Source organism: Jatropha curcas, chromosome 8 (genome assembly GCF_041381405.1).
Source record: "Jatropha curcas cultivar XTBG-Jc1 chromosome 8, XTBG_Jcur_1.0, whole genome shotgun sequence".
Lineage (NCBI taxonomy): Eukaryota > Viridiplantae > Streptophyta > Magnoliopsida > Malpighiales > Euphorbiaceae > Jatropha > Jatropha curcas.
The window spans coordinates 540,219-567,566 of NC_143158.1; the positions used below are offsets into that span (position 1 = coordinate 540,219).

Genomic DNA, 27,348 nt, shown 5'->3' on the forward strand with positions numbered 1-27,348 from the left:
TCAATGAAGATACAGACTTTGTTATGTCCAGTCTCTTCCATTATTTCAAGAACTTGCTGTGGCCGTAAACAAGGAAGATGTTATCCTATCTTCAGAAAAAAAAAAGCACTTAAATAACCCGAATTTCAGGTTAATAAGCTTAAATAATTTAATTACTAAGGTCAATAATTTGCCACGACTCCCTTTTATTAATTGTACTTTATTTTATTTATTTATTTGATAAGGACAATAGCCAATAAGAAATTCGGTTTCTTGTCCTTCATTAGCCCTAAATGCCTCAACTAATTTCTGAGGGAGAGGACATGCTGTCCTAAAATTTCTTTATCCCTTTATCGACCTCATAAATATATTATTCCCTTTGAAAAGTAAATGTGAAAATTCAGAAATATATATATATATATTTTTTTTGACATGATTCAGAAATATATTATTTTTATCATAAATATATTTCTTATTCAAAGTCAGTGATCAATAATTTTTGAGTTAAACGCCGGCAAAAATCATCAATTCTAGTAAACATAACAGCAAATTTTGTGAAAGAAAAAAAAAAAAAGAAAATTATTTTTGAGATAGACTCACTTGTCATGTACTCAAAGGGAATAATAAGAATAATCAAACTATGATGGAATTTGGACTTTTGAGGCCTCTAATCACCTTTCCCAATATCAAAAGAGATTCATTTATACTCCCTCCCCCTCTATACTTTTATGTATTATTTTTTTAATTTTACGTTTATTTCCATTAATTAGCAGAATAATATGAAATAAAGAGTAATAATTAATCAAATTAATGAATCTCCCGTTCCATATTTCCTTTATTACAAATCTGAATAAAATATTTTTCAAACTTTTTTTTTTTTTTTTTTTGAGAATCATAAAATTTTTCACACTTGAACACTCAGTTTATATTTATAAAATGAATTTCCATAATTAGGTGCATTTCATGAGATCTGGGTATGGAAATTAAGGGATTTAGATTCCCCAATATAATTAAATTATTGAGATAAAATTCCAAAAAATCTTTTGTTAGATTAAACTAAAATCAGCAAATCAGAACAGCTAAGAACTCTTACCCATATTCACTTACCTGCTCCTCTGTTCCTTTCAGGACAAAAATCAAAGCCTTAGCAAACAAGATCAACAGTGTGACAGTTAAAGGTGGTCTTTTTATTCTTATTTCCCAGCTAAAAAGCAATTATCATCATTTTAAAGAGGAAGTGAAAAGTAAAAATAAAAAATTTCCAACATCTAACGTCTTCATTAGTCTACCGACAGTCACCTCAGCTCAGATATTTTTTTTTTCCTTCTCCGCATTAAATAACAGTTCTATCTATCTTTTCCTCATCAAAGTTTCCATCTTTTTCTTCTTTCATATATCTCTATTTTTCCAAAGTATGTATCTCTGTCCTTTTCTTTGTTAGAATTCTTGCTCTTGTCGCCAATTATTCCTTTTTCTTCTCTGATTCTTTGCCGGCTTAGCTGGGTCTTCCTTACTTTTGGAAACAATTCAATTCTAATTCGTAAATACCATTTGATTTCTGTTCTGTTCTGTCTCTCTCTTTTATATATATATATATATATAATTAACTTCTGATCTCTAGCTCTATTATCAGGCCCAGTTGGGCAGCCAAATAAACCGTAAGTTTTTACCAATCCTTCTAATTTTATTTAAATTTTATCTTATTTGATTATTGAACTCAAATTTGACTTTGTTATTGCTATATGAAAAGCTGCTTTCTTTTCACGGAAAGTTTTCTTTTTTCTCTCTCCCTCTCTCTCTTTCACTGCAGGATCAAATTAGCATGTGGGTATCTTGTAATTTTCTTTTTCTTAGTGTGAATTAACTATTGCTCTTTGGATGTTTTTCTTGTTTTATTCAGGTATATTCTCTGATCTGAATAGTTTGTTACCGTATGATTGAATTTCAAATTGGTTTATGGGTTTCTTATGATTACCTGATTTAACTTGATCGTAGATCTTGATTGGTATTTGATTAAATTGGTTTTCGGTTGTCATTTTGAGACATGGTTAACTTTTCCTCATTTGTTTTTCTATGCTGCTTATTTGTTATAAATGGAATATGATTTGATCAACAACTGATTTAATCTTTACTTTTGTTAACTGAGAAACCTTGTAACACAATTGTCTTTCAATTTCTGAGCAATTATTTTAATTTTAAAGAAAACAAACAAAAAAGATGAGGTTGGTTGGGGGGGGGGGGGGGGGGGGGGGGAACTGGTCTTGTAATTTAGTTTTATTTGAGGCTTGTGTTCAGTTATGGGAGGACCAGTACTAATTAATGTTACATAAACTACATTTCAGTATCTCACTGACCAGAGAGAACATTTGGGCTTAATCTGAAATCGCCACAGGAGCTATTGGTTGTCGTGGCGATTAATAGTGCTTTCTATGTAATTACGTTTGCATTTCTACTGGCTGAAGTCGCTGGTGCCTTTTTCTTACTTTGGTATTTTTCTCTCTCTTCTTTTGACACTGCAACTCTTTTCAGATAGAGATGGGTATATACCTCAGTTCTCCTAAAACAGAGAAATTCTCAGAAGATGGTGAGAATGATAGACTCAGATATGGTTTATCCTCCATGCAAGGTTGGCGTGCAACCATGGAAGATGCTGTGAGTATTTAATTTAGCTTGCTATCTATCTGAATATCATAAGCCTTTGAGTCTTATTACTGGCAATTATATCAAATTGCTTGTTGCCTAATTCAGTACATACATTTGAAATCATGTGATCGTGATGATGATGATTTTAAGTGGAAACCTGCAAAATTACTGTGCCATGGTTACTGTTCATGGTCTCCTTTGTTCTTTTAACTGGGATAGAAACGTGATGCATTTTAAAGTTCTTTTTGGGCTCTACTCCCTGTTTATTCGTTTATAGCTTATTAAGATTAAGACTAGTGATTTTCTTATTTCAATAGAAATAATACTCATCCTGCATCATTAGTTCGTATTTTGAGAATAGTTCAGCAGGAAATTAAGTTTTCCTGATCACCTGTAATTTATCCATTTTCTTAATTACAATGGCGTTTTATGAAGAGACTGTTTGGGGAAATTGTACAAGATTCAGAATGCCAAAGGAACCCTCTGCCAATTAAAGTCTCCCTCTTAATTCATTAGGCATTGCTTTTATTTCCTTTATAGATTCATTTATAATTTGTCTCTTACCTCTTTATGTTCTGAATGTTTGTTCAAGAGGTCTTCATTATGTTATTAGCAATTGCAGACATGCATGAATACCTTTTCTTCTGCAGTCCATTTTTTTTTTTTCAACCTACATTAATAAATGCTTTAGTTATTTTAATTGTTTAGTTATTTTTTTGCTTAGCATGCTGCATTGACTGATTTGGATGCCACCACTTCATTCTTCGGTGTTTATGACGGCCATGGAGGTAAGTGTTAGATGGTTCAGATATTTTTTTATGAGCTACATAACCATTTTTTACTCCGTAAAGTATGTTCATTTCTGTGATTTTGGATCATTACTAGTTTTGTTGTTTTATTCTGAAGTTATGTTTTTTAATGTGAATAATCAAAGTAATCTCTGTGATGTTTGTCCTGGACTGCTCATGAAGGCTAAGTAGGTTTCTCATCCATGAATCTGTTTTCCATTTTCATTCGGGGCTTAAATTTCTTGATACATATCCTAGTCTTGTGATGTGGTAATTGGTGGAAAAAATGAATCTGTCTGATGAAAACATAGAAGTTTGATGTTTGATAAAAATATTGAGAAGTCATAGAGGTCTGATACTTTTATTTTTTTTCCCCAATTAATATTTTTCGTGGTACTGTTAATCGTTACTTTAACCAATCTTTCGAATTTTCTTCACATTTTAATTTTTGTAGTAAACCTAGATCTGTATCATTTCTTTTTCAGCCAAATCAAATTGATCAATATACGCATGAAATGACTGCATGCATTAGACAATGGTATTGTGGGGTTATATAATGAATTCTTTTTATGTTTTTTCATAATAATTCCTGATTTTGATTTTCCTTGATGATAGCCTGTTATTTCTAAATTCATACCTAATTTGATTGGACTCATGCATGGCATTAACTCCCATCTACTAGTCATTATGTCTACAAATTCATTATATTCATGCATGTCTTTGTAATGAATGGTTCTTATTGCTACTTACCTTGTTCCAGTAACTTGCAGGTAAAGTAGTTGCAAAATTTTGTGCCAAGTTTCTTCATCAGCAAGTTCTTAGGAGTGAAGCATATTCTGCTGGAGATATTGGAACTTCTGTGCAGAAAGCATTTTTTAGGTTGCTTCTTTAACTAATTGAGGGTCGTCTTCCACTTTTTCCCCCTACTCTTTGGCAGTATAATTTAAGGAGATAATAGTGTCATCTATGTCATTATAAAGTTGGATGACCAAATGTTTATCAGTAGCTATTATTTATGTGGTTGTGCCAATAAGTGATTCTGGCATTTTCCGGTCTAAAACTTAATCCTTGGTTGTAATATCAGTAAGCATTTTTAACCAGTATTTGTCTCGTATAGACTCATAAAACATTAACAATTGGGATCACATTAACAATCAATTTCTTTTTTGATATCAATTATGGACCTTTTTTATTGCTTTAATATAAAATTTTCAATAGTGTTAATTTCTTTTCTCTGTTGTACTATATTTTATATCTCAGATTTTTTTTTTCTGACCAATATAACGTCATTTGGGGTCTCATGTCTCTGTAACTTCTCTCTCTCTATTCAAAGCAAGACGTAACATAGATGTTGTGAACCATGTATGATAATGCTTGCTCATCTTCTTGTCACTATTTGTTTTCTCCCAGAATGGATGAGATGATGCGTGGCCAACGAGGATGGCGGGAATTAGCTGTTTTGGGTGATAAAATAAACAAGTTTACTGGCATGATAGAAGGATTGATATGGTCTCCCAGAGGTGGTGATAGTAATGACCAACCTGATGATTGGGCTTTTGAAGAGGTACCTTGCAAAATAAAGCAAGTACTTTCTTGTCATAATGTTATTATCTTTATTATAATCATCCTTAACTACTTAATTTTTATTTCTTGGAGAAACTGTTTTAGTTTGGTTATATTTATAATTAATAAGTCATTACCTATTTTGCCAATGCATAATTGTTATAATTTTGATTTCCAAAAGTTGACAAAACTTTTGCATCATTTTTAATTATATGAGTTATTCTGCATACTGGATGTGCGCGAACAGTTATTGTGTACATGTAAAACTTGCTTGAATTTTATGTCCATCAAGTAATTTGCTTCTTTGAATTGATGTTTTCATTTTGAGAAAGCATTTATTTAGCCATTTCTTTGTGTTTGCTTAAAGGTGTGTGTTTTCTCTGAAGTTAATTTATATTTGATTTTAGTTGGTATCTTAGGTTCCTTTCCAGAACTTGAAAACTAGATTCGCAAGAATCGACTAAAATTTTTTCATTATTATTATGTTTCTGTGTCTCTAACTTTTTTGCTATGTAAGTCTTTTATGTAGTAATTGTGGATCCTCCTGCAATTCTTTGTAACACTTGAATGGTTAAGTCATTTGCTCTGGATATTGTGATCAGGGCCCACACTCTGATTTTTCTGGACCAACTTCTGGAAGCACAGCTTGTGTTGCAATTGTTAGAAACAACCAACTTGTTGTTGCAAATGCTGGTGATTCTCGTTGTGTCATATCTAGAAAGGGCCAGGTATTTTTCAAGGTCTAGACATAATAATTGGGTTTTGTTCTGAAGATTGTATTAAAAAAAGGTGCTTGCTTCCCTAATTCCCTCTACAGAAGCTTGCAGCTCTATTTTCTTCCCTTTGTGCTGTTAACAATTTCATCCCATTGCAACATTACTGACTGGCTATGGTGTGTATATATATATATATATATATATATATGGCCAATAGCTCGTGTTATGTCTATTTTCCAACAAATACTGCTCTTTTTTCTCTTTAATGTGTCTTTTTTGATGCAGGCATATAATCTGTCTAGAGATCACAAGCCTGATCTTGAGGCTGAGAAAGAAAGGATTTTAAAAGCTGGTGGTTTCATACATGCAGGACGGGTCAATGGTAGTTTGAATCTTGCAAGAGCTATAGGTACTTAAGTTGGTTTCTTGTGAACTCCAAGTACACTATTTTGTAGTCATATCATATCACTAGGTCCTAGTTTCATGCATATAGACCAAACCCATGCCCATATGATTAGGGTTTTGGTTCTGAGAGAGAGGTTTGATTCCACAAAGCGAGTGAGCACAAGCAACATACTTTCTTTGCCAACATTAAAAAGCAATTTTTTCTAAAAGTTTATGCATGTCTATCTTTTTGTTTTCTTCTTTTATATATGATATATAAATATATTTGCATGTAAACGAGCAGGTCCCTCATTCACATGGGCATGCATGTTTATACATTTGGGGTTGGGGGTTGGTGGGGGGGAAGGGGGGTATTGCGAGAGAGAGGTCTATTGTCTTACATTCTTTCATATCTTTTCTGTAATGCAGGTGACATGGAATTCAAGCAGAATAAATTTTTGCCTGCTGAAAAGCAAATTGTAACAGCCAATCCGGATATTAACACTGTATGCGTATTTATGTTTCTGCACTTTTAATCACAATTATATATGATTGAAAATAAATAACCTTTTCACAGATAAATCTCATGAACTATACTTTCTGCATTCTATTGGTTTAGAGATATGCATTCTCGTTCCACAACAAAACAGTCTATTCGTGCTTTAACAGCTGCTTAGATTTCTCACTCAAAACTTTTGTCATAATCAGGCATTGATTATTTTCTCTTTTTGGTTTTCATTACTCTCTTAACTAGGTTGAGCTTTGCGACGATGATGAATTTATTGTGCTGGCATGTGATGGAATATGGTATATACCTAATGCTTCATTTTGAAGTTTCTTAAAATTGATTTTTTATCCCCTTGATGTGATGATGTTCATTGTGGCAGTATTCAAGTTTCTCTCCTTTATGTGAATATGTAGATTATATGGATTGACACTTGGTATTTGCTAATGATCGTATTTTATGCACTTAACTGACTTGTTCAACGTTTTCAAATATTTGCATGTGTGTGATAGTTCATTATTGATTTTTATTTCAGGGACTGCTTGTCAAGCCAGCAACTAGTAGATTTGGTTCATGAACATCTGAGGATGGTATGTGCAGTAGTTCGATATGAATAGGCAGGATTGGTTAATGTTGATCTGTACTTGTCTCTCAGGTCGTCCAGTTGCAAGGTCTAATGTTGTTTCTAAAACTTACACAATGCAGGAAAGCAAGCTCTCTGTAGTGTGTGAGAGAATACTCGATAGGTGTTTGGCACCGTCAACAGCAGGTGGCGAAGGATGCGACAACATGACCATGATCTTGGTGCAGTTTAAGAAACCTATTCAGCCAACTGCCACTGCAAATGATCAGTCCTCACAATCTGAATTTGCAGATGCCGAAACTAAACCGGAGGAAGATGAATTGAAGTAGCTGCAATGGGTGGTTGATCTCTTGTGCCATTGTGCAGCCCTCTGGCTGGAAGAATGTGGGAGGATCCCTCATTTTCTGGGAAAAGTTGGATCCTCATATATCGTTGTAATGGTTTAACATGAATGGGTGAAATATTAAGAAATTTTTCATTACATGTACTGGTGTGTGCTTTATGTTTGAACCATTCTCACATTCAATAACACATGTACAGCTCTTTGAGAACAACATTTTACCATGCCAATCTCAAGTGTACTTTTCTGCACACTGAATATTTATACCTATTAGAAATTCTATAATCCATTTGTGTCAAACACTCGCCTCATAGGAGAATATCTAACTAAAAATGCCAATCAAAGATAACAGTATCAAAACTTCAAAACTGTTAAAAGGGCAACTTAATTAATATATTAGTGTATATCTCCAAGTATTGAAATTTCTCTTTACAATTTCCACTGCTATGAAAAAGAAAAGAAATTTTAATTTCTAATCAGTGAATTATTGATCAATGGTTTTGTTTCAGTCCCTCATTACAGTTGACTGATCTTGCCATGAGATTTTCTTCTTAACTTTCTTGCCATTGACTACGCCATTCTTGGGATTCTTTGTCTTCTCTGCTCTCACCAGTTTCCCAGCCTTCTCATTTTGCATAAATGAATTTTGTGGTGCAACAAGATCTTGCTCAGGCTGAAGGTGAGACTGTATATCCATTAAATATTCACACCTGTGTCTCAAAAACCTGAAAATTCAGAGAGAAAGAAAGGGTTAAGTCCAGTTTAAGATTGTAAGAATCCAGCCAGGCAAATCAAGAAAGCAAGCAACATACTCTACTTCAGCTGACAGGATGTCCCTCTTCTGCTTTGTTATCTGCAGTTTTTTCTTCTTTGAAACAAATTCCTAAACCAAAAATCAACAGAAACCATCAGTATGTAAACCAATACAATCGACAAACATTACATGCAATTTAAGACCCTAGAAGTCAAAAACCTTAAGTTGAAGGATATAATAACAATGTGAGCTAATTAGTTACTTGGGTTGGGTTGTTCCTCAGTTTTTGAAACACAGTTACAATACACTACAGAGGTTGTTCACCATCAATTTCTTTTCTTTTTCTCTTCAGCGTACAAAAAGCAACCATCAAAAATCAACAAAGAAGAGAGTTTAGTGGACCTACTTAGAACAAAAACGATGGCATAACAAAAAAACACAATTTCAAAACGCCACGATCTTTACAATTAAGAATAACAAACGCAAAGGAACGAATAGAGAAGAACCAAAAGACTAACCTTTTGCAATTCCAAGAACTCCTGAAGCAGGCTTCGATGTTTCAATCTAAACCTAGCTTCTTCATCGATGGAATTTACGGCAACCCTTTTCAACATATCTCCAGCCAATTTATTTAATAGGGTTTCAACCAAAATAAAATTGATCAAACTTAAAAAAACCCCTTTCTCAATAATCAATCAAAATTTCATCTTTTTATAGCAGTTCCTAAATAAAACCCCAATTCTAATAAGAAAATAATATAAAGAGAGAGAATTGATGAGAACCCATTAAAAACCTGCTCATCTTTTCTTCCTCTTCCTGTCGGTTAAGGAAAGAAAAACAAAACCCAGTTCAACTTGGGTAGGGAAATAAGTTTGGAGATTCCAGATAAAAAGATAATAACAATAGTAAAAATAATAAAGGGAGAAGGTTGTATATTTGTTTGTCTTCTCTTTCTCTGAAACTTCCTGAACATAAGAACCCAAAAAAGCCCATGGAGAAAGAGTTGTGAAGATAGAATTGATAGGAGGGCATTTATGGTAAGTTGATCTTTTTGGGTTTGTGTTTTGGAGATAGGAAGAGAGCTGTGGTTGGAGGAAAATTGAAGACATATCTATCTAATCTAAAGCTATCTTTCTTTTATTTTTCTCTTTGGTTTTTGTTTTTCTCTTGCTCTACATAAATTTTGGACCAGCTGGGCCATTTTAGACAGACAGAGAGAGAGTTTTGTATCTTGTGTAATCTATGGGTATGGTAAGGGAGAAATGGTGCAGAAAAGGCAGGAGATAAATGGCTACTGTTTCCTGATGGCTTTGCAGCTCTCGGTAAAGAAAACCTCACATGGGCTTAAAATGGTGGTGCTTGCTAAGCTACGCGGGCTCAATTACTAAATTGCCCTCCTACGCTTATTTTCTATTCAGGATCATTCCAAAAAGTCAAAAGTGAGATTTAAACCTTCTTGACCTAATATATATATATATATATATAAATAAATAAATAAAATTTGTTTTATATACAAATTATAGTTATTATATACAAATTATAGTTAATCAATAATTTTTATGTTTTGATCTGGAATAATTTTTGTTTAGTTTTTATTAATATTATATATTTATAATTTTTCCTGAATTAAAAATAGAAAAGGTCTGCATATATTTAATTTGTTATTTATTTCAAAATTTAATGAATAGTGATGCATGTTGAATATGGGTGAAATAGAAAATTAGAAAGTGAATTTATGACGATAATTTAGAATAAATAAAATGGAAAGTCAATTTATTTCTATAAGGCGAAGAGAGTTTTAAAACTTTTACAACCAAAATTTCAAAGATTATGTTAAAATTAGACTAATATAAAAATTTTATAAATAAACACGTATGCTAATTACTCATACAATCGGCATTCTACATTGCAGAACCTTGGGGTTTAAGAATTTACAGTTTTCTATGAACCATAGTTAGGGCGACTTTGAATGGCTTATAGAGTAGACAACTAGAGTATGGTCTCAATATGTTTGTAAAAAGAGGGTCACTGAATCTGAAATGGCAATGATGGCAAAAACGGAAAATACAATCCCAATGGACATCTGCCACCATCATGAACGAAGTCATCTCCACATATTCAAACATGCTTCACTGACACCAAAGCCATCAAGTTCAATTCTTGTTGTAAAGCATTCCTGCAAAAAAGAACAAAGTTCCCAACTTGCTCAACAATCAGAATTTTGTCAAAATTTTGAAAAGATCTAGAAAGAATAACATATCAGCAATAGGATTCTCAAACATCAAAGTGAGAGCTAAAATGGGAGCAATACCTAGTACACACCAAGCAGAGGGAAAAGCACATTTTATATTGAATGATTGGCCGAGTATTCACAAAAATGTCAGGATTGATTAGGAAGCTGAGCAAATGTACCCGTATTCGGACTGCAACCCTCAACCATCATCTTCTTGTAGACCGAATAGGCAAGATCAGAATTTCCTGACATGCTGTATCCACGAATAAGAGCATTATATGTGAAAACGTTTGGTTCAAGACCCATGTCCTGTAGCTCTTCATACAGCTTTCCTGCTTGCTCTACCTTTCCAATGATTCCAAGATAGAGTATTAATGAATTGTAAGTGTAGAGATCGGGTTTGATACCTCTATTTCTCATTTCATCAAAAAGAGAGAGAGCTTCTTCTATCCTACTTGATCTTCCAAGCCCATCAATCATGAGGTTATAAGCAACCGAATCGAGATCTAGCCCAGTCAGCTTTAGTTCCTCAAAGTAGTGCAGAGCATCATCTACTCTCCCCGCCACACATAGGCAACCAATAAGACTAGTGAAAGACTTTACGTCTGGTCTTATTCCTTCTCTAACCATCATTTTTAACAACTCACAAGCATAATCCACATCACCAGTTTTCCCAAATCCATTTATAAGAATATTGTAAATAGCAGTATTAGGACTGCATCCATAGTCATGCATCTCCTCAAACAACTTCTTTGCTTCCTCCGGCCTACCTGACTTCAGAAGTCCATCTATGAGGGGACCATAGGTACAAGGAGTGGGAGAAAAATCATCGCTTATGAGACCAAAGTATAAAGACAAAGCCTTGTCCAAGCTATTAGATTTCACAAGACTGGCAATAGCTATGTTGTGAGTTATAGTGTTGGGCTTGCATCCATTACTAAGCATCTCTTCATACAGTTCAAGAAGTTCTTTGATCTTACCAGACTTCCCATGAACATCCAATAACAAGTTATAGGTGAAGATATCTGGTGCGCAACCAGCATTCTTCATCTCCTGGAAAAGATTCCAAGCCATTTCGGGATTTTGGGCTTCAAGAAACCCATCAATTAACAAGTTGTATGCTTCGAGTGTTGGGTGAACTCCCAGTTCTGTGGTGAACTTCATAAATACATTTTGAGCAGCAAGTACCATTTTATGCTTGCACAAAAATTTAATCATAGGCATCAATATAGGGTCACCGTGGCAAATCTTACTGCTTACCAATCTCTCACCAAATAAAATGGCATTTTCTGTCCCAGCTTGAATCAGAATCCCACGAACTAAATCTTCCCAAAATGGCCTCTCTATGTAAACTCCCACCCGATGAACAAAGTCCTCAGTAATCTTGAAAGCTTCTTCTATTAGCCCATTCTTTACAACACCAGGAAGAAGGGTGCATAAAGTTACAGAATCAGGGGCAAGCCACTTCTTCATCTGATGGAAAAGCCAAATTGCATCATTAACCTGTTTTTCTTTAATAAACCCATGAATTATAGTGTTGAACGTCAGAATATCAGGAACACAATTCATTGTGCTCATCCTATACAGCATTTTCAATGCCAAGTCAACCTCATCATTCTTGCAAAGGCAATCTAGAAGGGTATTAAAAGTTATTGTGTTCGGTGGGCACCCAATCACAGTCATACTTTCAAATAATTCAATGGCCTTTTGGAGTTGACCCTTTTTCCCTAACCCAGCAATCAATGTGTTGTAGGTCACAACTGTAGGAGAGAGCTTCATGTCCTTCAATCTGCAAAACATTTGCCATGCCTCATCCACTCGGTCAGCCTTGTAAAGTGTGTGGATCAAAGAATTAATTACAATCACATCAGGTTTACATTGGTTTTCTGACATCTCTGACAATAACTTAATGGCTTCATCCACTTGCCCTGCCTTGCTATAGCACTTCATCATCATGTTATAGGTCAGTGAATCTGGAGCAAGTCCGCTGTTTTTAAGCCCGTTAAAAATAGTTTTTGCTTCACCAACTCTACCCTTTTTAGCAAGACTATACAAAGATGCATTGCAAGCAACAATAGTAGGAGCAATTCCTCTAGTTTTCATCTTCTCAAAGGTCTCAAGTGCTCTATCAGTGCGACCAGCCTTTCCATAGTAGTCAATAAAAAGAACGAATGTATAAGCAGTAGGTTCAAAACCCTGTGATTCCATATTATTGAAGAGGTCTACAGCATCATCCAACCTATTTACCCTCAGGAGTCCACCAATCAATGTGTTGTATGTATGATGATTGGGCAAGATCCCTTGCTTTCTCATGACATATAACAGATCAAATGCTTCATCAACATTCCCAACTTTGCATAAAGCATTGACAAGTATGCTAAAAGTAACCACATCAGGGGCATAACCATCAGCTTCCATTTCACTCCAAAATTCTTTCACCATATCCAAGTCACCAGAATCACTAAGTCTGTCCAACATTGTAACATAGGTTACCCTATCAGGTTTATGACTGCTAGCTTTCATCTTTACAAACAATTCCAAGGCATTGTGAAGCTTCCCTGCAGTACAAAAAGCATCAATGAGAACTGTATAAGTGATGACATCAGGCCCGCAACCATCATCTTCCATCCTCTCCATAATCCTATATGCCTCATCAACTTTCCCTGCTCTGCCAAGAACTCTAATGCATATGGTGTATGTGTAGATATTTGGCTTCAATCCCAAACCTTCCATCTCTTCCAACAAACCCATAACAGTTTCAATATCCCTTCTCTTCCCTATTGCTACCATAAGGGCAGAGTAAGTCTTAATACTAGGCATAAGACCTTCTGACAGCATTCTTCCTTTTACCTCCAAAGCCTCCGTACAAAACCCAGACTGAAGTAGCAAATGGATGAACCCATTATATGAATAAGCATTCAAATGAAAGCCAGCATCTCCCATCTTTTCAAGTGCAAATGGCGCTTGCCTAAGCCCACCTCTAATATCAAGCCCCTTAAATATAGGCAAGTAAGTATTCAGATCCCTCCTTATGATTTGCTTTTGCATCAAGTCAAACACAATAGCCATATCCTCTATCCTCCTATGAATACTTAAGATTTCAAGCATGTGATTACATGTTTCAGTGTTGTGAATAACAAAGGGAAGCTTAGCAATTGAAGTAAAGTACGAAAAAGCATCACTGGGGTCTGAAATCGAGTTAAGAGCCGCCATAACTTCCACAGAAGATAAGTCATTTTTTGGCTTCCTCTTCACTGCCACCAAATCCTTATTGCTTTTCATTGCAACCCCACAAAAACTCACTTGCTTTTTCCCGGGTTTCTTCCCAATTGCCACAGAGCCACATATCAAGAATTTCACATTTCCAACTTTCCCAACTCTTAATGACCCATTATTATAGTTTAAAAGAGGTAACCTACTATCTTGAGTGAAACCGTAGCTGTAATTAACACTACTACAACACATACTTGAAGAACAAATAATTAACACAGCTATGGAATCTTTATCAGAACTAAAGAACGATCATAATAATAAAAACCTCAAGAAACCAGAGACAGGCTGGTTTATGCACAATAACTGCTTGTCAAATTGACTATGAGAAAGCAATCAGGATTGAAGGTGAGCAGATGGGGCTTAGTCTCACCTAAATACTTTTCTCATCCAGTAAAAGCGCAGTTCGAAGATGGTATCGGCAATGCGATTGACACTCAGTGTTCCAATTTCAAAGATGATAGTGTTGATAAGCAAAAACAAGGCCAGGCCTTGAGCTTGAGGTGTGATATGTGTGGTCGTTTTTGGATATTTTTAGTGTCCAAAGTCCAAACTCAACGAGGAAGGAAGCGACAGAAATTTACAGATATTTTTCTTTTTATATACTCGCTGTGCCTTCTTTAGTCTAGTTAAATTGCCGCAAAGTGATTTTTTTTTTATTCCCAATTACTTGAATTTTCTTTTATTTCTTTTTTGAAAAGTATGAAAATGAAATAAAAAAAAGATAATTTTGATACAATTAATATTACAGAATAAAACCTTAATATGAATTTAAATTAAAATAAATTAATGTGAAATTTAGAGAAAATTATTAACAAAATAATTTGTCGTTTATTAATATTTAATTAAAAGAAAATCAACAATTAATTTAAGTAATCTCCGATCAGTAATCCAGGTTCTTTCAGTCAAAAAAAAAAAAAAAACCTATATGGTCTGGACCACCGAACAACAGTATTAAGCTTAACTGTCGCCATAAACCTCTCTGGCTCTTTCCTCATCCTCCTCCAAAAGCCCTTGCGGCCTACGCACAATAACTCAAGACAGCAACCTCAAATTTATGTTTTTCCTTACAAAACAGAGACATTCGAGAAAATCTTAGAAAACAAAGATCGAATCTTTTTTCCTTGCCAAAATGGAAGGAAGAGAAAGCAGCAGCTCACTTGTACCAGAATCAGTGATGGACTCAGCTAAAACAACCTTAGCTACTCTCGAACAAGTGGAGACCCACTTACTTCATTTTCTTTCTTTCTCAGACCCTGAAGTTCTCGCTGAGATGCCCCCTCTCCGACGCGCTCAGTCTCTCCTTTTGCTTTCCAAGGCCGTCACTATCCTTTTCGCATGTACATACAGTTTTTTTTTTTTTTTTTTTATCCTGCAATTTTTGTTTAGTTCCAATTTTAAGTAATTATATGTCGCTGATTTATGATTATTAGCATGCTTGATTATGACTTGGTTCAATTTTGTGAATTTTTAGTGAGATTGAGATGCAGTGGAATTGACCTAGATGAGCATCCAATCAGGACCGAGCTTGTATGTCTTCTAATACAATTACTAATTCTTAAATTTGGGGATTTGGGGTTTTTTGTTCTATTGATAATATGTATTTCACTTGATGTTATTTTCATTTTCATCGGAGCAGCAAAATGCATGCAGGTTTTTTGTTTAAAGTTTTGTACTTCTTCCCCTTTAACAGTTTGTTTGGTTGAGAAAGAGTTTACGATTCAGAGGTACCACTTATGAATTTCACCTAATAGGTACTTATATATGTAGGAGAGGTTGAGCTTGTACCAAGACAAACTAGAGCGGTCGATGGATTTGAGCAAAGGTATTTTCTTTTCTCTGGAATATGCTGTTATTCATGCATCCCAAAATTTTATTGTCATCTAGAGTTTATAGGTAATGATAATTTTCAAGTAAGTTAGAAAGTGATTACCTTTGCTCGAAGTCTTAATCCTTACTGAGTGAGTTCTAATTTTGTCCTTGAAGCACCTTTGCGACCTTCTACTACCTTAAATTACCAGGCTGCGACCCGTTTCATTGAGCATTCTTTGCCTGACCTTAAACCTGGTACGTTGATAATCACTTGCTATTGACATGACTTTCTTAAATGCTGATCCCATTTCAAACTTCTTCACCCGCTCCGATGCAGAACAGAAGAAAAGTATGAGGGATATCAGTAAAGGACAAGGACCCAGGATGAAGTATTCAGAGAGATCGATTCACAAGAAGAGAAAGTATCAATCATCTGAAAAACGTTCAGTTCAAGCTGCTGCTTCAGAATTTCTCGAAAAAGCTGCCCGTGAGCTTCTTGGTGATAACACAAGTGGTTTTAAGGGGCCTCTACAAATTGATGTGTTAGATGACGATGACCTGCAAGTGGACTGATTTCTTAATATTCCCCGGTATATCTTAACTCTATATTTGCATCTGTAACAAGTTTTAATTGCTTGCTCACAAATATTTCATGTCTATTCACATTGTTTGTTTTCAAAAGATTATGGAAACTATTTACTTCCTTGTTGCTGTTGATTTGAATACTTCCTGATTTACTTGTGAAGCTTTTATGTTCTTCGTTAACTTGATGAATGTGAATAATCCCTTGTGATTTTATTAACCTAATAGCAAAGGACCTTTTATAGATATCTTTACAGAAACTGAAAAGTCTATGTCAGGATTATCCGCAATATATTTTAAAGGAAAGAGAAAATAAATGCGGATTAAATGTCCTTGTCTCTCGTTATTTTGACAAGTCAGAAATCCTTTTTATTTTCAAGTTTTTATCTTTTTTAACACATGCAATCTGGTGAACTATCACTTGCTTTGGCTCGCAGAAGATGGATGGAGGCCTAATTTGCCCTTAATTTTTTGCCTGTTCTGCCATTATTGAGATGAGTTGATGGCAGATGTTGAAGGGAGGCCTTTTTTCCAGGCCAGATTGAGGAGTGCTTGACTTGCACTTAAATGCTTTTGAGCATGTCAAGAAAAGTAATTAAGGGATGTTTGTCACATAAGTCGCTATATATTTAAGAATGCTGAATTCAAATTATAACGAGCATATAACGAGCAATAACAACATGCAATACACATCATAAACAACTAGCGTATTTAAGAATGCTGAACGCCAATCTTTGAGTGTAACTTATTTGTTCTTCAAATAACATTTTAATTGCTTATATATATAGGATGCATTTTGTTCAGGTTCAACTAGTCTGCTTTATCGTTAATAAAAAAATATGCGAAACCTTATTCTTTTTCCTCTTATGTTTGGTATATCTTTTGGCACAGGACTGCAGATGCCAGATTTGCCGGTGTGTTCTATCAGCTTGGATGATTCCAGCATTACTGTGGTCTAGTGCTAAGAAATGCTGTTTCTTGTTTCTGCGATACCAAGTTGTCACTGGTTTCCGTTATTGGGTGCAATATTTGAGTTTTTGATAATGGGTACAGTAGCTTGCTGCTAGACCTTTCATGGAGAGAGTAGATGGCATTCCAAAGCCATTTGTTTTTGCTTATCCTCCATCATCATCCAAATTGTTTAAGACTCTTGTAGGTCTTTCTCAGACTTAGATGTCTGTGATTTAATTCTGTTGTCTGTTGCTATACAATACTATGTTATTATATAGTTATTATGAATAATTAACATTTTCTTGGTCCTTTTGTGGATGACTATATGAAGTGAGGGAAATTGTTGTGTGCTATTGGAAGTAAACCCAAGTGATTTTCTTGCTCCAATATGTCCAATTCTTCTGAGCTTTCTTGTTGTTTGATTGGCACCAATTGTAGCAAGATAAAACCCGTTTGATCTGTAATCACTAATTGTTCTTATACTATTATCAGAAAACAATTCCCTTTTATCTGTATTTTTATTTATAATTTTTGAAATTTATTATAATTTTTAAGTTTCTAGTTGTATTTTATCAAGACCTCCTCTTTTAACAGAATTCAAAAAGTGTTGGTCAACATTATACAATATGTTTTTCTTTAAAAAAATTAAATATAAAATACGATTATATAATTATGAAATTAACTTCTCATTGTTGGAGAAAACATAATTAAAGTAAATTATTTATTTATTTTAAAAATTACTATTTAATCAAATAAAATATTGTATTATCCTAATAAGTTTTAAATTTTTAACAAATTTCGAAATCTAAATTAACTTGAAAGTTAAAAGTAAATATTTAAACCAAATACCTCTCAAGTAATTTTGGCAGGACAGAAAGATTTTTTTTATTTTTTAAGAGGGAAGAAAATAAATTGAACCGGGAACCGCAATGTTGGGTCGGGTCAAATAGACCAATTGAATTGAAATTGGGTACTTTTTCTTCGTTTCTGTTTCAGTGAATTTGTTATCTTCAAATATCAAAATGGCGTCTACAGCCACTGCCGCTTCAACCCCACAACTCGGGAACTGCCGTTCCCTTGTTCGCCACAAAAACCCTACTTTTACCCCTCTCTCCTTCTGTAAATTCTCTCTGTTTTTGTGGTTTGGATTTCTTCAATAATTCCTATATGCACATACTTTGTCATGGATATGCTCTGCAACTATGGATTGTTTATGTGTTGTATTGTTTATGGATATCTGCTGAATTGAATTTTCTCCATTTTTCTTTTATTATTTGTTTCTTAATCCAAGTTTACTTCCAATTTGCTAAATTTATCTCTTCTTCTTAAATCTCTCGCGTTTGTGCATCAATTTTGTGCACCTTGATTGCAAGAAAAATTGGAAGCTTTTTCGAATATTAAACCCACAGCAAATAACTAGCTCATTAACTTAATTTGGGTAATGCTGAACTTTCAATAATTGTCCCCCTAAAGTTATTTATCTTGCTCTTTCCTGATAGATACTTTGAACTTTATTTATACATTTGTTGATTTTGTTATCACCCATGAAAAACTGCCTTGAATTAGCAATTGGTTCAGTCACATGCCTGTCTATCTAGGGCACTGTATTGGACCCTTAGCATGATGAGGAATGTTGTTGTTCATATGGTTTTGCGAGGTTTTTGATTGTTATTATGTGAATGTTGATCATAGAGAACATAATAGCAAGCGTCCTCTTACGCTGGATTATTTACGTTCTTTTGCACTATATATATTATTATGCAGTCATGCTGGTTATCTTTTATGCCAAATAAAACTTATATTCTTCTGCTGGATTTAGGTAAAGTAAACTCATTTGCAAATCATGTTGAATCTCTTATTGCATTGCGTCCTCATAGTAAGGCTGGGAAAGTGTCATTGCCCCTACGTTTGAATGGTTTATTTGGGGGAAAAAAGGAGAATAATGATAAAAGTGACGAGAAATCATCAAAGGTGCTGTCAATTCTCTCTTCTAAATTTTATTTTATTACAACTGGAGTGTTATGTGGGATATGCCTAACTCTTGACGATTGAAAGCACTTATAAGCAATTCTCTTAACAATATACCTAATTTTTTACTGTAGTCTTTGAAGATTTGTTATTTTTTATTGCATCTTCTGGATCTTCTTATTCATTTCTTGTCTAAATTCATCATCACCTGCCAACACATATATCTTCAAAGACAAACATGGAAACTGTATTTCCCACACTAAGGTAATATACTCATTATGCAGTTAGCTAGACTGAACAAATCTTAGTCAATTATAGGTTCGACTTGCAAATCCAGCTCCATTAGGTTTTAAAGTGACCATGAGACCACTGTAGAGCAGAGAATATAAACTAAAGTGTCCTTATAATGAGTGTTTGGACTTGTTTAAATTATCTTTTTTATCTGTGTTATATCCGATTTTGTCAGTCTTCCTTAATTTTCTGATATATATGTTCTTGTTGGATGAACTTATACCCTATACAATTCACCTCTACCCTAAACCAGATACCCTAAACTAGAGTAGTTTATAGTAGGTTGGATACAGTATGGATCCAATATGAATCTTCATACCTAACCTAATTGTTTTCAGTATATATAATTTACCTTAAATTCAGGCAGGATTACTGGGAAATATGCAAAATCTGTATGAAACTGTGAAAAAAGCACAGATGGTAGTCCAAGTTGAGGCTGTTCGTGTGCAGAAAGAACTTGCTGCGTATGTGAAGAATTGCTGTTTCCGTTTGTCACAATGTCCATTCTATATTCGTGATCTGAGTTGTTTCATTTCTTATGTTCTGTTCTGTTGCGCAGTGCTGAGTTTGATGGCTATTGTGAAGGTGAACTGATAAAGGTATGCTTCGGAGTTATTTATTCTCTGTGCGCGTGCATCTCACATTTAATAGCTGGAAAATTATTAATCTTTCATAAATTCATTTACTTTTTCTTCTAGGCAACACTCTCTGGCAACCAGCAACCAGTGAGCATTGAGATAACTGAAGCTGCAATAGAACTAGGGCCCGAAGTGAGTAAAATTATCTTGGATTACTTGATTTCTTTCTTTTTCTTTTTTTTTTTTTTTTCTTTGGCCTAAGCATTTTCTGTGCAGAAACTCTCTCTTCTGGTTACTGAGGCCTACAAGGATGCACACCAGAAGAGTGTCAAGGTGAGTAACCTCTGAGGCCTACAAGCATTTTGTAATCTATCTTATGCTTCCCCTTCTCTCTATCTTACAGGCTATGAAGGAAAGAATGGGCAATCTTGCACAAAGTTTAGGGCTGCCACCAAATCTCAATGAGGAGTTGAAGTGAAGTTAAGTGTTTGGCAGTGCTTCAATTTTGTATGAGCTTTGCAGAAAATATTCATTCGCAATGTTGATGGGTCACATTTACTTTTTTAACTTCTAATATATTACAGATTATTTGCACATTGTTACTGGTACCACCATATATTTATTATATATAAGCAAAGTATATAGAAGAATAAAACGAATAGCATATATTAAATATCAGCTGAACCTCTACACAATCGAGACCCAAAATAAATAAATGAATGAAGAAGGAAAAAACAAATTTCCCTTCCATAAAGTTCAAAATCTATTACTATAAATCTTCCAACCCAATTATGTTTTTATCAAAACAAAGCCCAAAGCAAAATCCCTAGTGCAACCACCAAGCTTCCTTTTAAGCTTGTGGCACTGCTTGTAGGGGCAACTGCAGGACCCTCAAACTCAAACTCTGCCGGCGAAGGAGCTGGAGAAATAGCAGTGATCCTGTTCCTTGTTGATAAAACTACGACAATTATCTTCTGGCCCTTCTCGCAATGCCCTTCTGCTCCACTAATAAAATAGAATGGCCCTGATCTGTCGAGCTTCACTTTAGTGTTCCCATCTTTGTACTCTTCAATTGGGTTTGAGGTATTGCAGCTTAGATAAGCCTCTCTAGTCACTTGTAAAACTGAATCCTTTTGACTGTCATACTTCCACACTGAAATAGAAAGAAAATGGGTCATTCATATTGTTGGAAAAAGAAAAATTATAGCATTAAAAAAGAATAAGAAATTACCAAGAGAATCTCCAATTTGAAAACGAGCAGTTTCGGCCCATTTGTTGAGAGAATCAGATTGAGAAGATGGGATTTTCCAAGCATCTGTTTTACCACCAATAAGAACATCTTTAGCTTCTGAGAAGCCCAACATTAAAGTTATAAGCACCAAAGAAAACGGTATAACTCTCTGAATACGAGCCATTGGTGGACAGCGAGAGCTTGAGGAGGGAGACAGGGAGGGAAAGAGAGAGTAAATTTGATAGTGATGAAATTTGAGAGTGAGATTACGACGAGGGCTTTGGTTCCATTTATAGTTGAGAGAAAATTAGCCGTTAGAGAAAAGGTGGTGTGGACCCACCCACCTGGCTGTTTTGGGTCTGAAATCCGAAGCATTGTCTGTTCAGTGTTCAGTGTAGATGGTACCCTTAGCGAGGGGTAAGTAGTAACGATCAACAATGCTGCATGAAAAGGCGGTCAAAAAGAAATCTAAAACGGCCAAAAAAGTGAGGCTTTTGCACCTATTTCATAGACCGGCGTATGCTTTTCAAATTTACGTTACAATTTATTTGAGCTCTGGCTGCCAACTTGGCAAAAGTGGCATGCATTGTAATTAGTTATTGAAACCTGGCAATATAATTAGACAAAGATGTCTTTTACTCTTTTTTTTATTACCATAAAAGAAATTAAGACGCTGTATTATTTTATTGAAAAGCTTCCGGAATAATATTATAACTATAGATCAATCGGTCCACACGGAAATCCGTATGATACATTTTTTTTTTTTTCTTTTTAAATTCAAACGTACAAAATTTTTAGTAGATAAAGTGCTTATAAAAATTTAACCGTGCATTTCTAGCATAGCGATATCATTTTGAAATCCAGATCCAGATTTCAAATCATAAATTCAAAGTTGTCTGACACCCATGTTTAACACCAAACGACAATTTGCCTTCGGAACGACATATCGACCAAAAGTCACTCCACTTGTCCTCGCAGTGTGATTTTGTAGCATGCAACTGCTACGTGTTCAATAACTGAAACCTCCCATTAAACGTGGCAAAAACTTGCCTCTATCTTCTTTAATCATCTCCAAAGAAATTATGAGGGGAAAAAATGGCCCGAGACGAAGAGTGGAGGCAAGCAGCAGATACTCACAAAATGAGTCCTGAAGAAGTGAAGGCAGCAGGAGTAGAGGGCTCCAAAAGGCCACCAGGCCATAACCCAGGAGGGGTCTTGCACCAGAGGCGCAATTTGCCTTTCAGCAAAACCACCATTACAGTAGCTGGCTTCTTTATCACTGCTGCTATTGGATACATGGTCTTGTATGCCAAGAAAAAGCCTGAAGCAAGCGCTAGAGATGTTGCCAAAGTTGCCACTGGTACTGCTGACCCTAGAGATACTCATCCTAGGAAGTAAATATAACTGTAATTTTGTGTTTTTTCTGTTCTGTTCGTTATCTAATATATGCATTACTTTTAGTGTTTATGTGTGCGTGTTCATCTTTCATCTTTAAGAGGATCAAAGTAAATAAATTAAAGCCCTAAATTTTCACACCAGTGAACACCCAACAAGAATCCAAGGAGAAAGCAGTGATCAAATGGAAGCATATGAGGAGCTTCCTGATAATCTATATATTTAAGAAACAAAGGTCATTCTTCAATGTAAGTAAAATAAAAGGGACTATAACATCGGAATCGTCTTGTCTGCATTCAAAAATGAGCAAAAATGTTTACATCTAAGAACATAATTATCTACTGTCTTTGAATCTTACCCCGTTTGGTTTTGGTGATGAAAGAGAAGAATTGGCCAGAATCAATCGATTTTCACCGATGAATAGATAAGCCTTGTGAACCAAAAGCAAGCGTAAAATCCAATGGTGCCAGTTAGCACAAAAAATGCATACGATGCGATCAGCATGTATCCAAAGTATAACACCCCAGAAACGAACTTGGTTATTTCAAGCTTTGTGAAGAAGTAGAATGTCGCATAAAGGAACAGATATAATGCAGAAGAGCCAGATGTAAGGTATGATCTCCACCACCACAAGTAGTCTTCACTGCACAACTGGAAATAACAGAGCACCACTGTTATCTCAGCACAAGTGACAATGAGGATAATTAGTACTAGGAAGAGGAAACCAAAGATGTAGTAAAACTGATTCAGCCAGATCGATGTGAGGATGAAGAAGAGCTCAATGAACACAGCTCCAAAAGGAAGTATTCCTCCAATTAGAATTGAGAAAGCTGGGTTCATGTACCAAGCCTGCTCTGGGATCTGCCTTGGAATTTTGTTCGTCTTTACAGGATCATCAATTGCAGGCTTCCTGAATCCAACATAACTGCCGACAAACACAAGGGGGAATGAAATACCGAACCATAAAAATACCAAAGCGAACATTGTTCCAAATGGCACAGCCCCAGATGATTTCTGGCCCCAGATGAGAGCATTTAAGACGAAGAAAATGGCGGAGACAATTCCAGGGAACATAATTGCAGTCTTGAGAGCAATTTTCTTCCATTCTGTTCCTTTGAACATTTTATACAAACGCACAGAGGCATACCCAGCAAAAAGGCCCATGAAAACCCAAAGTAAGAGCATGGCTGTCATAAGACCCCCTCGGTTTGAAGGAGAAAGGAACCCCAGTATGGCAAAGATCATGGTAACAAGGGTCATTCCAAGAAACTGAACCCCTGTTCCGACATAGACACAAAGCAAATCTGAATTTGATGGGGGCCTGAAAACATCTCCATGGACAAGCTTCCATCCAGTCTCTTCTTGGGCTTCTTCCTGCGTCTCAAGTTCATTGTACTTGGATATGTCACGGTAAAGTGTCCGTAGCATTATCATTGCCACCATTCCCGAGAGAAAGAGGACAATCATCAATGAATTGACAATTGAGAACCAATGAATTTGGTCGTCGCTCATTAAAAGATAGGTATCCCATCTAGATGCCCACTTCACATCACTCTCCTGCAATGCAGACGAAAGAGTGAGAAAACACACAGAACAGTACCTAAAGATAAGCATGCATGGTAATTCAGTGCCATGTACCAACAAAATTATGCTTCAGAAAGGGAGAAGGGAGAGAGAGCGTGTGAGAGTAAGTTAAGGAGAGAACAAATAGGGAAAAGGGAGGAGGAAGAAGAAGAAAATCTGTTTATTCTTCTTTGGACTTATATGATAGGTTCAATCCTTCCCTCTTCCTATTGATAGCATAGATGCTGAAGAAGTTAAAATAGAAACAAGTAATGTTGGACATAAAGTGGTAGTTCCATACAAGCACTCACCTGGAATTCAACATCATATGTGAAAATCACTTCTTTGTTCGCTTCAATTTCTTGAGGAGAGTTGGAATTAACAACTGTATGCTTTGCATTGGAGTCACAAGTTGTTAAACGAGTCTTATCCTCATTCCATTTTCCTTCATATTCATGCTTAACACTGTAGGGTTCATTTAATCAGACATTAACACTAAATAACATGGAAAATCAAACTCAGGAAGGAGTAACCCTTTTATATAAAAAGCATGAACCAGAAATCTGACCTCAATGGTTTAACTTCAAATCCAACAATTCTTGCCGAGTCAGTTAGCAAATCTCTATGAAACTTCACAGTGAATGCCAAATGATTGTGGATAAAATACCTTTCCTCCTTGCTCTGCAAATAACTAGATAATAAGCAAAGCCAAAACTAGCCCATGACAAGAAATGAGTTTGAGGTGCAATAATGTACATACACCACTATATTGGCCTTTGAGCCCAACATGATAGCCAAGCTGATAGATAGCAGGAGATTCCTGATCCAACCTTTGTCTTGGAACCACGAGAGGAAGGTTATCAAGGATCCTGTAGCATGCATGCCAAAATAATTAGAAAAAGAAACTTCATTGAATTCAAACAACTAGCACGTATCTTTATGGGTCTGTAAAGGTGTTTCATACATGTTGACTCGATACTCGTCATCTATCCTCTCCTTAAACTCCTTCACAGTCTTGGCATCAAGTTTAAGACGGCAAACGATATTGCACATCTTTTGCTCCCGCATTTTAAACTGCAATAATTCAACACAGCAGAAAAATCAGTAATGTAAAACACAGAAAAATTTTGCCCTGGTTTTATCTAAGATAACGTCACTGACCACATAGGGAGAATTTTCAATGCGGTCACCACGAAGTACTTCCCCAAGATTCTCTGCACTGTCCACTATCTTGGTTGGGCGACAATAAGGGAGAGAATAATACGAGTAAGGAAGCTGTGTCTTTGTAGATGTCAATTTGTTCACTTTCACTTTCAACTCATCTCCCTGCATTTTATGGGAAAACAAACAACCAAATTGGAAAAAATAAACAACTAGACATTTAATTTCCCACATTTGAAACAATGTTTCAGGTAACACTCCTTTTTTTTTTCCGGAAGAATGATAATACAAAAATCAAGATAGAACATTATTGAGAAAATAATGGTAGCTAGAACTTGGTCAACTCTTAGATGACCCAAAGAAAGGAATGGTTGGCAAAGGGGAATGAGGCGCCAAATAGAAAAGAAAAGGAAAAAATTGTATGCTAAAAGACAATACCCGCAATGTTAGTTTCACAAGCCATTAGGCGAATTGCGATATACATATTACTGCCTGCCACTTGATGCAAATACAAGGATAATGGTTTTATATGGTAATTTGAGTGAGAGCACAAAAAAAATGCACCAAACTAGCATCACAATTCAACCTTACAGTAAGTCATCTCGTGAATAAAACCAGGCCCCAGAGGAATGCACATCTCAGAAAAAAATAAGGATTAAAGTTAATTGTACATTCAAAGGTGTTAATAGCCCATTTCTAGGTATCTAGATATTCTGACAAACATATGATTGTGGGATGCCTAAATCTGAGAAATTTGGCATCAACATTGTAATGCAATATCAGATGCCGTTCCTAGCACAATATAACCTCAAAGCTAGAAACATGGAAGGAGGTTCATCATGCATTTACAATTTTCAAATCTGTGTGAATTATGATGGAAAAAATAACAAAACCATAATGTGACGGATATAGAAGCTATAATGATAAATAGAAACAGTAGCTTCAAGAACATAGCTCCAATTATTTTGCATGGATCTTATAAATCATGCCGTGCATCTACTAGCTAATAACATATAGCAAGAAAACAATGTCGATCCATCTCACTTAATATACCAAAAAACTTGTAATCCGCTACCTAAACCTACTATTCGTGTTCAGCAACTTAATCAAAGAAATCGAAACATAAATCCAATTACATAATTTCACTACCAGGTAAATCGAAGATAATAACGTACTAATCCTTCAAATTCTCTCTCATTTCCTCAACGTCCAAACAGGAATTAAGCAAATGCATAAATAACAATTAAATGCAGAACCAGGTCCAAAATGCAAATGCAGATCAAGCCAATTAGTGTTTACATTCAAATTCAGGAAACAAAAGGCGCTCACCTTTACGAAATCCTCAGGAGCAACACCGGGAAGGTAGAAGCAGTGACCGCCATGGATCAGAATCAGAAACGCAAGAGCTGCACAGATCGTGGCTGATAAAGGTAAAGACCTGCCTCCTCGAGGTTCCATGGCGTTATCTGCAAATTAGAAAGAGAGCGAGGGAGACTAGATCTGAGGTAGTGACTTTATCTATCTTGGATGGAAAGATCGATAGAGTGTGCGTGTGATATAATAAGAGGGTGGTGCAGAAACGAAGCTTAGGCGTTGGGATTGTAATTGGATCCGGTTTTGTGCGGTGAATCCGGTGCGGTAAGAGCTGGTGCTTTATTCATGTTTTGCCACGTGGGCATTTTCTACAGTACGGATACAGCTATTCGCCGGTGGTTAGCGAGAATTTTAGTTACTTATTTGTTAACTTGTTAGCTTAGAGGCTATACTATGCTTGGAAACAAAAAGACAAAAAATGAAAACAGAGAGAAAAAATTGAGGTGGTGGCACCGACATCCATGAATTTGTTATTAATGGTAAAAATATTATTCCGTAGGATATTTTTACTCTTATAATAATATTTAATATTATTAACAAAAGCAAAAAAAAAAATAAATCCCTGAATTATATCCAAATTAATACGTGAAAATCTCTATTTTAAAATACTAATTATGAGATTTTTAACTTATAATTATTAATGTCCAAAATAACTTTTTTTAACATCAATTAATCGTTAAATTA

At 35.3% G+C, this 27,348-nt stretch overlaps 8 protein-coding genes across 13 annotated transcripts; 4 read left to right on the plus strand and 4 right to left on the minus strand.

The window, feature by feature from the left end:
- Window positions 1–1,297: 1,297 nt before the first annotated feature.
- On the plus strand, window positions 1,298–7,752 carry LOC105637540 (Protein phosphatase 2C family protein). Of its 5 annotated transcripts, XM_089725234.1 has the most exons (13): window positions 1,298–1,637; window positions 1,790–1,879; window positions 2,322–2,410; window positions 2,509–2,631; window positions 3,347–3,410; window positions 4,181–4,289; window positions 4,821–4,974; window positions 5,576–5,701; window positions 5,975–6,098; window positions 6,503–6,579; window positions 6,828–6,880; window positions 7,114–7,168; window positions 7,284–7,752. In XM_089725234.1, the coding sequence occupies exons 4-13, from the start codon at window positions 2,515–2,517 to the stop codon at window positions 7,488–7,490; spliced, it is 1,086 nt and encodes a 361-aa protein (XP_089581360.1). In that variant the 5' UTR covers window positions 1,298–1,637; window positions 1,790–1,879; window positions 2,322–2,410; window positions 2,509–2,514; the 3' UTR covers window positions 7,491–7,752. The 5 variants fall into 5 exon arrangements, with proteins under 5 accessions (XP_089581360.1, XP_089581362.1, XP_089581359.1 ...); XM_089725236.1 differs by lacking the exon at window positions 1,790–1,879; XM_089725233.1 differs by lacking the exon at window positions 2,322–2,410 and having other exon boundaries at window positions 1,299–1,637.
- Window positions 7,753–7,870: 118 nt separating this feature from the next.
- Window positions 7,871–9,583, minus strand: LOC149493957 (uncharacterized). The gene is made up of 3 exons (XM_089725238.1): window positions 8,774–9,583; window positions 8,314–8,384; window positions 7,871–8,226 (listed from the first exon to the last, which is right to left on the minus strand). Exons 1-3 carry the CDS (start codon window positions 8,867–8,869, stop codon window positions 8,007–8,009), a joined length of 387 nt encoding a protein of 128 aa, XP_089581364.1. The 5' UTR covers window positions 8,870–9,583; the 3' UTR covers window positions 7,871–8,006.
- Window positions 9,584–10,000: 417 nt separating this feature from the next.
- PGR3 (proton gradient regulation 3) lies at window positions 10,001–14,348 on the minus strand. The gene is made up of 2 exons (XM_012221023.4): window positions 10,567–14,348; window positions 10,001–10,431 (listed from the first exon to the last, which is right to left on the minus strand). The coding sequence occupies exon 1, from the start codon at window positions 13,951–13,953 to the stop codon at window positions 10,636–10,638; it is 3,318 nt and encodes a 1,105-aa protein (XP_012076413.1). The 5' UTR covers window positions 13,954–14,348; the 3' UTR covers window positions 10,001–10,431; window positions 10,567–10,635.
- Window positions 14,349–14,705: 357 nt separating this feature from the next.
- LOC105637544 (Sas10/Utp3/C1D family) lies at window positions 14,706–17,415 on the plus strand. Of its 2 annotated transcripts, none has more exons than XM_037637607.2 (6): window positions 14,706–15,098; window positions 15,233–15,288; window positions 15,529–15,583; window positions 15,745–15,825; window positions 15,908–16,160; window positions 17,052–17,415. In XM_037637607.2, the coding sequence occupies exons 1-5, from the start codon at window positions 14,891–14,893 to the stop codon at window positions 16,141–16,143; spliced, it is 636 nt and encodes a 211-aa protein (XP_037493535.1). In that variant the 5' UTR covers window positions 14,706–14,890; the 3' UTR covers window positions 16,144–16,160; window positions 17,052–17,415. The 2 variants fall into 2 exon arrangements, with proteins under 2 accessions (XP_037493535.1, XP_012076416.1); XM_012221026.4 differs by having other exon boundaries at window positions 14,708–15,098; window positions 17,044–17,415.
- A 657-nt stretch (window positions 17,416–18,072) lies between these two features.
- Window positions 18,073–20,534, plus strand: LOC105637545 (hypothetical protein). The gene is made up of 7 exons (XM_037637608.2): window positions 18,073–18,222; window positions 18,923–19,074; window positions 19,726–19,826; window positions 19,922–19,961; window positions 20,061–20,132; window positions 20,217–20,273; window positions 20,344–20,534. Exons 1-7 carry the CDS (start codon window positions 18,126–18,128, stop codon window positions 20,416–20,418), a joined length of 594 nt encoding a protein of 197 aa, XP_037493536.1. The 5' UTR covers window positions 18,073–18,125; the 3' UTR covers window positions 20,419–20,534.
- Window positions 20,535–20,582: 48 nt separating this feature from the next.
- LOC105637547 (early nodulin-like protein 15) lies at window positions 20,583–21,443 on the minus strand. The gene is made up of 2 exons (XM_012221031.4): window positions 21,172–21,443; window positions 20,583–21,093 (listed from the first exon to the last, which is right to left on the minus strand). The coding sequence occupies exons 1-2, from the start codon at window positions 21,353–21,355 to the stop codon at window positions 20,741–20,743; spliced, it is 537 nt and encodes a 178-aa protein (XP_012076421.1). The 5' UTR covers window positions 21,356–21,443; the 3' UTR covers window positions 20,583–20,740.
- A 684-nt stretch (window positions 21,444–22,127) lies between these two features.
- Window positions 22,128–22,638, plus strand: LOC105637548 (uncharacterized). The gene has a single exon (XM_012221032.4). It carries the CDS (start codon window positions 22,267–22,269, stop codon window positions 22,567–22,569), a length of 303 nt encoding a protein of 100 aa, XP_012076422.1. The 5' UTR covers window positions 22,128–22,266; the 3' UTR covers window positions 22,570–22,638.
- Window positions 22,639–22,743: 105 nt separating this feature from the next.
- LOC105637549 (transmembrane 9 superfamily member 8) lies at window positions 22,744–26,878 on the minus strand. The gene is made up of 7 exons (XM_012221034.3): window positions 26,620–26,878; window positions 25,291–25,455; window positions 25,094–25,203; window positions 24,890–24,998; window positions 24,698–24,810; window positions 24,441–24,594; window positions 22,744–24,123 (listed from the first exon to the last, which is right to left on the minus strand). Exons 1-7 carry the CDS (start codon window positions 26,746–26,748, stop codon window positions 22,966–22,968), a joined length of 1,938 nt encoding a protein of 645 aa, XP_012076424.1. The 5' UTR covers window positions 26,749–26,878; the 3' UTR covers window positions 22,744–22,965.
- Between the last annotated feature and the right edge of the window lie 470 nt (window positions 26,879–27,348).